This window comes from Pinus tabuliformis, chromosome 1_1 (assembly GCF_031772625.1).
Source record: "Pinus tabuliformis cultivar Carrire ecotype Pingquan chromosome 1_1, CPIR1, whole genome shotgun sequence".
Taxonomy (NCBI): domain Eukaryota; kingdom Viridiplantae; phylum Streptophyta; class Pinopsida; order Pinales; family Pinaceae; genus Pinus; species Pinus tabuliformis.
Genome location: NC_142297.1, coordinates 595,495,921 through 595,508,869, shown reverse-complemented (window position 1 = coordinate 595,508,869; position 12,949 = coordinate 595,495,921). Strand labels below are relative to the sequence as shown.

Genomic DNA, 12,949 nt, shown 5'->3' with positions numbered 1-12,949 from the left:
AATCCATTTGGTTCATAAATTCCATAGTAGATACCTCCTTCGCTCTGTATGCCCTTTTGCTATTTTGTGGATAACCGATAACACACAGAAAGTTCCCCGTTAGCCAGATTGTTGAATGGGATCGCTGAGGTGGTAGTCTACTGAGGGAATAGGACTGACTGTGAAATTAGGTAAGTACATCTGTGCATATTTCAGATTTATTGAGAAGGGAATTGCTCTGTAGTTCTAACACAATCTGTATCGATCATTCATTCATGCATTACAATATCGTCCAATTTGTTTCCATATTGCTCAGAACAAAAAAAGGGGGAGTGTGAAATTACATATCTAAAGGAAGGTCATTATGAAGTAGTAAGCCTTATCTGTTACATCTAGATGCAGGATAATTGTTTCCCCAGAGGTCTTGCGAAGGAGCAAGCATGGGAGGGTCAGATGCATAAGGGAAATGCCTAGCACTATCATATCCATCCATGCTTCTGGTTGAGGCTCTGTTTACTATTATTTCGTACCCTTCTCTTACCATACAATCATGGGCGCGATAGGTTAGCAAACAAAGGGCTCCGAAGAAAATGTCATATTTTGTTTTTTTGTCTTTCAGTGTTCTTATTCATTGAATAAGAATTAAATCATTTTCTTGTATTTTTCAGAAGGCTAATCAAAGTAAGAACGAGGATTCCAAAGTAGCCAAGGTGTGCTTTGCCTTACTTTAACTAAGTGGTGAATTTGATTTGATTTGATTTACTATACATTTGATTTGTTTTGATTTAAAATGAGGAGGCTAGGGGTGGGTGTGGTCTTACTTTAACTACATTTGATTTCTGAGTGGTGAATCTTGTCTTTCTGTTTGTGATACTTATTTTTGTATTCTACTGAAGACAAAAACAATACAACATGCTTCTTTCACATACTCTGATGTATTATTGTTTGGTCTTCCTATATTCTTACAAACTAATGTGGTCAATGTTTCTTATTATTCCGTTGTATTGCTAAGGAGAAAATCAATCCTCTGTCTCTCATTGCTTATTAGGTTGTTGTTGGTTGTTAGAACCCAACTCCATTGTAGGATATACCTACCTATAAAACAAGGAACTTTATTACATGTATTCATAGAACCATTGTTTCACATTCTATTGGAATTTAATTAGAAATTAGTTATCCTAAACCTTGCTTCATAGGGTCAACGTTTCAATATTCCATGTTTTGTTTGCACTGGGAAATTGATTGGAGCCAGATACTTCATCAAAGGATATGAGGCTGCAAATGGGCCTTTAAATATCTATGGAACGGGTGAATTTCTTTCTCCACAGGATAAAGATGCACATGGTACTCATACTTTGTCTACAACAGGTGGGAATTTTGTGAAAAATGAAAATATAACTGGATATGCATAAGGGATTGCAAAAGGAGGAGCTCCTCATGCTAGAGTTGCAACTTACAAATTTTGTTGGCCTTCCACTCCAAATGGATCATGCTATGATGCAGATACTCTTGCAGCATTTGATGCAAGGGTACATGATGGAATTGATGTGTTCTCTCTTTCCACTGGATCTGGCCCTCCTCTATCTAATTATTTTCAAGATGCAATTGCAATTGGAGCATTCCATGGAGTCCACAGAGGAAAGGTAGTTGTCTGTTCCACTTGAAATGATGGTTCAACTCCGGGGACAGTTACAAATGTGGCTCCATGGATCATAACTGTGGGAGCGAGCAACATTAATAGACAATTTCCTTCAAGCGCTCTTCTTGGAAACAACAAAACATATATAGTGAGTATAACTTATTTTCATTTCTGTTTTCAGGTAAATCTGAAAGCACATTTAACTCTTCATATGAAATCCATATACAAAATATTTCCCATAACCACCAAGGATGAAATTTACCCCTAGAACATGTAGAAACTAAAATAGGTTGGTAGGCTTATTACCCTTTTCGTTCTGTTCACAATGCAAGTCATTTTAAGACCATTGTCTATTTTTTAATGTCCGGAACACATGCATTGATATTAGAGTAGTTCAAGTGCTATGATGGTAATTTTCTTTAATGAAAAATTCAGGGGAAATTGTTCTTATTGAACTTTTCCTTCCGTCCTATCAAATTGAAAAATCCATGTATCTAGTTTTTCAAGTTTAAGGGATTTTTTGTTGAACCATTAGAAGGCCTCTGAAGGGAATTGAAGTCAAATCTGATCCTTTGCATTATTCTAGAAAACTCATTTTATGCCTCTGTAGATTTGTGTATATTTTCGTTTGATGTCAGGGACAAAGCATATCCGAGTAGCAGTTACCAAAGAAAAAATTGTACCCTTTGGTATCATCAGCTGACATTACAGCTCCAAATCAAAATAAAATTATCGGGTATGCTACATAATACCAATTTTAATGAGTTTCATACTAATAAAAATTCAAACTTATCAATATGAAATATTCTTTCCAAAGGAGAAATTTGGGTTAGTGTTAGTTCAAAGAATGAAAAACTACAACTCTGATGAATTTAAACAGATTTTATGTAATAATGTTGCAGAAAACATTGCTTCGTGGGATCTCTAGATCCTCGCAATAATTGAGAAGGTTGAAGAAGTTCGTATGGCACGAGGATTAGGCATGAATATTTGCAATGACCCCGTAAATGCCATCGATGTTATTGCAGATTCTCATGTTCTTCCAGCTACACAGTTGAATGCAATTGATGGGGCAGATGTATTTGACTACATCAATTCTACAACGTAGGTTTTCAAGACAACAATTTTACTTATATTAGCCCTACATTGAAAATGATTGTAGTCAACTAAGTTCCTTACATGGAACATCCTAATTTTCCATAAAATTTTGCTCATTCAGGTCTCCTGTTGCTTACATTTCTCCTGCAAGAACTAAATTACATGCAAATCCAGCTCTGGTGATGACAACATTTTCCTCTCAGGGACCAAATAGTCTTACTCCAGACATTCTCAAGGTCATATTCCACTCCCCAATTTTTTGTGTTTACATGATGGTAACTCATTGTATGACACTGCACTTTTTCACACATGAAGTTCTGAATTGTTTCTCCAATGTAGCCTAATATTACAGCTCCAGGGTTGAACATCCTGGCAGCATATTCAATGGCAGCATCAACGACTGACCTTTCATTTGATCATCGGCATGTACCTTTCAATGTACTTTCTGCACATCTATGTCATGCCCACTTGTTGCTGGTGTTGCAGCTTTATTAAAGGGAGCATATCCTCATTGGAGCCCTGCAGCTATTAAGTCTGCCATTAGTACTACAGGTGTTCATGTTTATCCATTTCTTTTCACACACATATTTAAGTTATTAAACTATGTATTACATTCCAATTGTTAATGTATTGGAACATCAAAACATCACAACACAATTTTTTTTTAGGTTAGTGATTGATGTCACTTAACCTTCCACACAAACGTTTTAGTCCAAGTAACATGACATTGATCTTCATCACCTAATTTCAAGTTCATGGTTGCATATTTTGAAAGGAGACTAGTCAATTAATATCAATATGAAACATCAACTACCATGTTGACTCACATTGGTAAAATAAATAAAAGATGAATTAATATTTGGATTGATGTTTGGGTTAACAATCCTAGTGGAGCAAGGGATTGACTTAAAATATAGGTTGTAGAATGATATTTGTGTTAATGATAAAATGATTACCTCACCTTGGGATGGTTATGTACAAAAATAACATTGTGGCCCAAATCCAATGATTGTGGGCAGTGGCATAGGAACGACACCACAAATGTGCTAAAAGTCAAGTCATGTAACCTTGTACACTACAACACATTAATAATATGGACACATACTTTTTGTGTTGCAAATAATGATGAAAGAGTTAAATGACAATAGAAATATGGTGTAAGATGATTTGGAATGGCATGTCATCTTCCTAATCTCTTATTCTTCCTCTCCTTTCTTCCATGGAAAACCTTTTGGACCAACTGAAATATGATTCCTCGCATTCATGGACGGCACCCCTAGTAAGCCCATCATTGTAGATTATCGTGCCTAACCTAGGGGGATTTTAATCAGGGACCTATTGGCATTTTTTTTTCCACTGGAAAAATCAGTAATTTCCATTAAGATTTGAAAATTACATATGGTAGATGCCATTGGCATTGCTGTAATGTTCATACAAAAATCACCTCACACGGTGTTGTATCAGAGAGTATTTCAAAATTGAGCTGTGTATATGCATATGTATGGCTGTTCAGCCTATTCGAGTTCACAAATATCCATTTACAAATATCATAATAATCATAGTTAAGTACAGTTCCATCATGTCAAAATATATTATCCATAACTGTCAGCGATCGGGACTGTTGTCCCTCTGTTCTCTCTGGTCTATGTATGGCCTGTGGTAGAATCTGTGTTCTTCAGCTCCATTCTGCTCCACAATTTGGACCTATTGGCATTATACTAACAAAGGTACCATATTCATTAGTGAAAACTAGTTGAGTTAACCTTTTAGGTTGAGTCCTCATTTGTACATTATCTTGTAAGAGCAAATATTGTTTGAAGCTAGATAGATAGGAACATCAAATTTATTTTATTTCCCTTGGTAAAACTACTTAAGTTGTGTCCTCCATTTTTAAAAAAGTTATGAACTCCATTATTAATTTATACCTTCTACACTAATATGTTTATGGAATTTACTATGATGCCCAATTATGGCCTATGTACATGAGTGAATAAATATGAACATTTAATTGCATAATGAGTTTCATGTTTTATCGATTGTGAAATTCATTTGAGTTATGCAATATTAATTATTAGGAATGTTTTGTTTTCATGCAATTATTAGTAATCCTCATTGTGGATTGTATGTGTATTAATAGATCTTGGTTTGCAATAAGGCCATGTCCACCCCTCGCCTCATTTGAAATAAAAAATTAAATGTAAGTCCACCCCTCGCCTCATTTGAAATAAAAAATTAAATGTAAGTCCACCCCTCGCATCTCGATACTTCACGCCCTCCACATTCACATCCTTGTTTCTTGTAGCGCTATCTCTGCAGCACTCTACATTCATCTACAATTCTATTGGCGTGTCTTTGCACCCTTTCGGTCCAAATGCTAGTTTTACAACAACTATATATAGAGAGATAAAGTAATTGAAACTCAAAAAAATCTAATTTTCTTTATAATTACTTTCAAATTTTTTTAGTGTGAGAGAGATTTTAATTCTTTCATTACTCAATATTGAATTAACATGTGACATCTAAACATAATATTGATATTACAATTTAGTGAGAAGGACATGTGTCATTTATTTTATTTACTTAATATGTGTTATTTAGAAAGTATATACAAAATAATATTTTAATGTCAATGATAGATAAAATATTTCAATTTCCATACTAATTAACAAAATTTTATATCTCCCCAATTGGGGTGTCAGAACTTGAGACAATGGAGATGGGGGGGAGCCCACCACCCCATCATCACCCATCACATTTTAAGGTGGGGGGGGGGGGGGGTTGGGGACGGAGGGGGAGGGGGGAGAGGAATTGGGGACGGAGGGGGAGGGGGCGAGGGTGATGTGGCCCACCCCATGAAAACATATATTCATTCCCTTCACAATCATATGGCGATCTATTCTCCATCTGAGGGAACTTGGCCATGTGATCTTGGCTTCGTGTTTATTTGGTGTGCCTTTGACATCCCTTCACTGCAGTGGGACAATTCCCCCACGACACATCATTTGTGGGGCTTGACCCTAAATATCATGACTCAATTTCGTGTAGAAAGCTTTGTGGCTTGACTCTAGTTCAGAGGATAGATTTTTCTCATGTAAATGACTATGCAAATGGTTATTTAGGGAGTTCTTGACCCTGGCGATGTTAACCTTCGATGCATCCACTGGGTGTCAAGGATTTGTGAGGAAAGGATAACGACAATATTAAAGGTTACCTCTAGGACATTGGTGATAGCTACGACAACAATTCGAGTAGGGGAGGGCAACAATAGAAATAGGCCAGCCTCACTGTGACACGAGTTCAATCCTAATGGGCCATCCAATGTTGGTTAATTCATTATATGTCCAATCTCTCTAGTTTCATTAACTCTTTCAATTGCTAGCTTCTATATGGTGGTTGTTAGTATATAATTTTCAGAGTGCAGTGGTTGTGTGCACCAGGTTTGGCATTCTTGGTTATTTGTGGTCATTGGACACTTCTAGGAGTCATTTCCTCTCTTTCATCGGTTCCTCAATATCACAAGAAACTGCTCCAGACTCCTCTAGCAACTCAGGTTTTCTTGAGCTTTACTTTTGTTGAGAAATCTAGGGGCAGCTAGATTAGGTGATTTCTCTTTCTTTGATAACTGCTTGTGATGTATTTTCACATTAACTTGATTATCTTCTTCTTTATCTTGATTATTATTAGTGTTCTGTATCATCAAGCAACTACTAAACAATGAATATCAATGAGACAAGGAGACAAAAAGTGTAGGTTGTCATCCAAGGCCAAAACCTCTCCTCTTGAGAGGAAAACCCACAAGAACTCTTCTCTTCTTATATAAATTCAAATGAAGAATTCAAAGACCTATGACCCTTGACAATGACCCCTCTAAGACCAAGTCAATCCTTCCTCCTTGATGAGTTTTCCTTTCAACAAATTCTTTACCAACTTCGACCCTAGCAACTTCTCCAACAAGTTTGACCCCAATGACTTCTTTTGTAACTTTGAAGCCAACAATTTCTTTTGCAACTTTGACCCCAGTATTTTCTTCTACAACTTTGACCCCAATAGCTTCTTATGCAAAAAACCTATTTCTTGCACGTGTGGGAAAAGATGGTGATTTCATCCTTTCCTCTCCTTCGCTTGAATTGATTCCTTCTTCTATGGAACTCATCTTGTAAAGTATGCCCTAAATTGACTTCTTTTAGAAATTCTTCGAATCCAATCTAGTTTCTGCAATAGGTGCCCTAATTCTCTTGCATGTGAGAAGGATAATAGCCTAAAGACAATTTGAAAGTTTCGCTTTCTCCTTCTTCTTCTTTGTTTGGTATTAGGCTTCAGTTTTCTTCTTCTTATCTACTTTGATCAAGCTTCTTTTGACCTGATTGAATAATCTTCAAGTGAGTTCGATGTCTTCTTATATATAGGCTTGACAAGGTGGTAAAATATCTCTTCATGAGGCTGACTTTCTCTTTCATTTAGGCCGACTTGATGCTCTCGTTTGACAAGGTCTTGGAGGGTCTTTGAAATATTTTATGACTTCTAATAATTTTCTTGACATGATACAATATGCCCAAAAGAGTCTTCCATACATGAAAATGAATCAATTGACTTGTAGACTCAATAAAAATCCCTAGAAGCACTCAATGGGTGCTTGGAATATAAATAAATTTACATTGAGCATGAAACCCATGCCTCAAGAATGACAATAATAAATTTATTTTTCTCTTTACATCAAATACATAAAATCATGATTACATATATCATTATGAAGACTAAACCTAGTTACATATTTCAACACCCCCCTTTAATTGGGGAGGTATTCATAATATGTACAAGGTACTTGGACATTCTCATACTAAATAATTCTCATAAGAAGAGTCAGATGGGTAAGCCATATCATAAGCTATTATTTCATCTTATATCATTGCATCTCATCATATAAACCAACATTGTCACATAGCAAGGCCTTGACTAACAAATCTATCTCTCCATAATATCAGAGCACAATGTTGGTGATACAATGACTGATAGACACCATCATTATTGTCTCTTAAGGCACATACCCCACCTAGATGTTCACAAGGCATGTCCTTCTAGGACAATTCCTGTCTTGGAATAACACATCCTCAAGGAATTTCCTCTTTGACTACTCTTACCTATTGGATGAACTACCACATCATCAAAGAGAATTGGAAACCAAATGCTTACCCAAACCTCCATTCTTTATTCATAACAGGAAGACAAGAATGATGTGTCGATCTCTCCCTCTCAACTAGGGAGGATATACTCATTCCTATAAAAGGAATATACCCAAGTTCCTTGTTACCTAGGAACTTGCCCAAGCTCCCTTTTAACTAGGGACTTATTTCCAACATTAGTTACCAGCGCTTTGGTGGAGATAATGATACTAGTAGGTCTTCTCATTTCAATGTCATGAACTTCATCTTCTTCATCATGGAGCCTTCGTATTTTAGATCTTTTTCATAGGGCATCGACCATCTTCTTCATCACTTTCCTTCAATGAGCCATAGGGTTGAACCAATAGTCATGTCATCCTTTTCTTCATCGGAAAGTGATCTTCTAGTGCACATCTGCCTTTTCCTTCATACAACTACCTCTTCCAAGTTATGTTTCTTTCAGGATATTCCATCTAATCTCAAGAGTAATAGTTGTAGGTGGCATCTACAACTCTTTTTCAATAGCCCTGTTTCAACCCAACCAGATGTTTTCAAAAATAAAAAATGAATATCATATCAAAGTTACCTTTTTATGATGGCCTTTCATCATGGCATTTTCTTCATGTAGCATCAACATTCTACACATGTATGAACCCATCTCCAAGACATTCATTACCGAGATCTTTTCTTTTGCAGTATCCATATCAGGTTCTTTATACCTTCTTCCTCCATGGAGATGTCACAGCTAATTCATCTAGTTATCAAATGTTGATCACATATCTTATCTTACATGACTATAGTTGCATCTTTCACGAACTATTCTCCTTTTCTCCACATATTTCTTCCCCCATAATTTTTATACATAGTTCCTTCATCATAGGAACCATAAATATCAACCATGTCATATTCCATATGAGGTCATATTATGTTGATTTCATATTATCAATATGTAGAAGAGTTCAAGGAATATTGTCTACATGCCTTCATTCATCATTCTAATGGAATAGATCCTTCTTCTTCAATCATGCTCATAAGATAGAGCATTCAACCATGTTATCTGCAACTATATGATGACATGAATATTATTTATCGAATATATGCATACCTCTTCCTCCTTTTGGTCATCTAGACTTCCTTCTAGTAGCTTCCTTTCCTTGCTTGAAGATGAAAGTACTTCAACCAACTTGACATGCTGCACTCCTTTGTCCCCATACCATCATCCTTATAAACAATGGATGCCACACATGATGGAATGTAGACAATCAACAAGACACTTGGTTCTTCCAAGTAGAGGTGAACCTTCTTATAAATATTCTAGTGGAGGATCTTGATGATCCTCATTCAGAAAATGCTCCTTTCTAATAATGATGATGTATGACGACCTTTCTTTATCTTTTATCTTGCTAGATGTCTTTCCTCCAACCATATATACTTCTACTTGGTTGTCCTTATATGCTTTCAATGAAGATGCCATTTGTATCATGATGATTGTTATAACCATGTAGAATTTATACTTCATCTATCCTTCCATGCTTCTATGATGATGTCATCTCAATCTTGTTATAATGCATCCTATCATATGTGTGATGCTTCCTATATAAATGAAAAGAACTAAGTGAAGGAAATTATCTCAGTCATAGTAGAGATCTTTCACTTCCTCCTTCTTTGATTTCTTCTTTTACGATTCTTCCACTTCTTCAATGGTCTTCATTTGTTTCCTTTCTCTTATTGTTGTCCTTCTTGAGTTTGGGACAATTCCTTTTGTAGTGACGATATTCATTACACTCATAACATTGTATCTTTGACATATTGATCTTCTTCTTTTTCTGAGGACCAAACTTTCCTTTTCTCCTAGCCATGGTAGCATATGCTTGAAGTTTTTCATTTGATCCAACATCGCTATTTTTCTTCAACCTAGTTTCTTCAATATTACATAATGAACAAAGTTCATTGAATGAAGCGACTTCCTTCTTTCCATAGATACTTGATACAAAATTGCCCCATTCATCAGGTAGTGCATTGAGCACAACAGTGGTCATTTCTTTATTAGACATTATTTCTCCTAGATCTTGTAGTTGATCTCTTATTTGTGATACCTTCATAAGTTATGAGGCTATTCCTTCTTCCTTTGATACCTTCATTTTGTATAATTCGGTTCTTAATGATATGACTTCTCTTACAATTCTTACAAAAAACAATTCTACCAACTTTTCATAGATTTCTTTTGATGTCTCCATCTTTGCTACATAAGGGATGAGTGAATCCTTGATTGATTTTATGAGGATTATTTGAGCCCTTATTTCCCCTTTCATATACTTCTATAGTGCTTGATCTTGCTCTTGAGATGGTTTGGAGATTGAACCCTTAACATATTCAATAAATTCATTCTCTATGAGGATCAAATCTATCCACTTCTTCCATGCAAGGAAATTTGATGACCCAACCAATTTGTTGCTTTCCTTGCATAATGAAGTCATTTTGATAGTATATTAATACATAACGATAAAGATACTTGTCAAGTGAAGATGCTCCTAGATGATGATATCTTCAATTTGATACCTTCTTGATGATGTTGATTCCTTAATGATCTTCTTCAAGGATATTTGAGATGTGATATTTGCATCAATGTGAGGGAGATCACCTTGATGTCTTTGATGATGATGGAAACACTTCTTCTTGCTTCCTTGGATGATAATGTAGAATGTGAAGGCTTCCCAAGGTACTTCAAATGTAGAGTCCTTTCAATGAAGGTAGGGTTTTTGAGGTATTTTTCTTCTTCGAAGAGTTGTGATGATGTGATCCTTGTGATGCGATGGATTGTCCTTTTTGATGCTCAGTTTTCTCGGCCCTTATGTATCCTTCTTCAATTGGATGATATTATTCAAGTTGCCTTTCCTTATTGTAACCACCTTAGCTCTGATACCATGTTGAGAAATCTAGGGGTAGCTATATTAGGTGATTTCTCTTTCTTTGATGTAATTTTACCTTAACTTGATTATCTTCTTCTTTCTCTTGATTATTATTAATGTTAGTTATCATAAAAAAACTACCAAACAATGAAGATCAATGAGACAAGGAGACACAAAATGTGAGTTTTCAACCAGGGCCAAAACCTCTCCTCTTGAGAGGAAAACCCACAAGAACTGTTATCTTCTTATAGAACTTCAAATGAAAAATTCTAAGACCTATGACCTTAACAAAGACCCCTCCAAGACCAAGTCAGTCCTTCCTCCTTGGTGAGTTTTCTTTCCAACAACTTCTCTAGAAACTTTGACCCTAAAAACTTCTTCAACAACTTCAACCCCAACATTTTCTTCTGCAACTTCGAACCCAACAATTTCTTTTGCAACTTTGATGCCAACATTTTCTTCTGCAACTTTGGCCCCAACATTTTCTTCTACAGAAACCCTAGTTCTTGCACATGTGGGAAAATATGGTGATTTCTTCCTTCTCTATCCTTCGCTTGAATTGATTCCTTCTTCTATGGAACTCGACTTGTAAAGTATGCCCTAACTTGACTTCTTTTATCAAGTCTTGCAATTTGGTCAAGCTGCTACAATAGGTGCCCTAATTCTCTTGCATGTGAGAAGGATAATAGCCTAAAGACAATTAAAAAACTTCACTTTCTCCTTCTTCTTTGTTCGATATTAGGCTTCCTTTTTCATCTTATTATCTACTTAGATCGAACTTCTTTTGAGTTGATTGGATGTGCTTCAAGTGAGGTCGATGTCCTCTTATATATAGGCTTCACAAGGTGGTCGAATAGCCTTTCATGAGGCTGAATTTCTCTTTCATGTAGGCTGACTTGATGTTTCTCATTTGATAAGGTCTTGGAGGGTATTTGACACATATTATGACTTACAATAATTTTCTTAACATGATACAATATGCCCAAAAGGGTCTTCCATACATGACAATGACTCAATTGACTTGTAGATTCAATGGCAAGCCCTAGAAGCACGCAATGTGTGCTTGAACTATAAATAAATGTACCTTGAGCATGAAATCCATGCCTCAAGAATGATTTTTTTTTTTCTTTACATCAAATACATAAAATCATGATTACATGTCATTGTGAAGACTGAACTTAGTTACATATTTCAACAACTTTTACTTTGTTCTATGTTATACGGTCTCCCCAACTTTTCTATTATTTGGGGGTGTCCTCACTTTGGTTTCAGCTAATCCGACATAACGTGCCCCAATAGAGGATGTGCTATCATGGGGGTTTGGTAGTAGAGGTCTCCAAGGCTAGTCACAATCCCAATCCCAAGCACAAAATGCAGCAGCCAACAGCCAACTTAAAGCCTTGACCACCAATGATCGCCAAGCATACTCAAAATCTAAAATTCAAGTTGAAGTAACCAAGGTTGCCGATCATGGACATACCATGGGAAGACGTAGCCATTATCTAAACTTTATTATCCTCTACTAGAAAAAAGAAAACACTCTTGGGTAAGGCCTTGAAGGAAAAAACATGAAAATTGCATTGACATTATCTCCTTCCTGAATGCAATTCAACGAATTCAATGCCATTAGCGTTCTTGTATTTCCATTTTGGACACTTGGATAAATAACATAAAAGGTCTTATCCAATGTGTCCTGAAACCTCTAGCACTAGCAGGCACTAGCGCCCAAGATTCGACCCCAGTCACTCCATCTGACACTTGATGACATGTTTAGCTATCCAGCTTATGTCTTACTTTTATTAGTTCAATTTAGTTGTCATGAACATAGTAGTTATAGTTGCTTGCATTTTGATAAACCTATCATATTGTCCATCATCAATAGTATTGGTTTCCCTGGCTTCCCTTATGTTAGATTGTGAGTGAACTCAACTCAAACAATGATATTTGGTTTTGTATGAAGTCATTTAACAAAAAAACATAATTTTATGTAGAGAGATATAAAGAAATTAAAATATGTGTATCTATATATTTTCACTTTCAATATGCACGTTAATTTTTATATGTGTGTGTGTGTGATATTTCTTATTTGATTGATGTGGTTTCGATCGAGATGGATCAAATCTATCCATGTGTAAACTTTTCTTCAAGTTTTGCACTCTAAAAGG

General features: G+C 35.9%; 1 protein-coding gene across 1 annotated transcript; it reads left to right on the top strand.

The window, feature by feature from the left end:
- Positions 1–2,525: 2,525 nt before the first annotated feature.
- On the top strand, positions 2,526–3,214 carry LOC149214676 (subtilisin-like protease SBT5.4). The gene is made up of 2 exons (XM_089390945.1): positions 2,526–2,722; positions 2,838–3,214. The coding sequence occupies exons 1-2, from the start codon at positions 2,583–2,585 to the stop codon at positions 3,058–3,060; spliced, it is 363 nt and encodes a 120-aa protein (XP_089247071.1). The 5' UTR covers positions 2,526–2,582; the 3' UTR covers positions 3,061–3,214.
- The last annotated feature ends 9,735 nt before the right edge of the window (positions 3,215–12,949 follow it).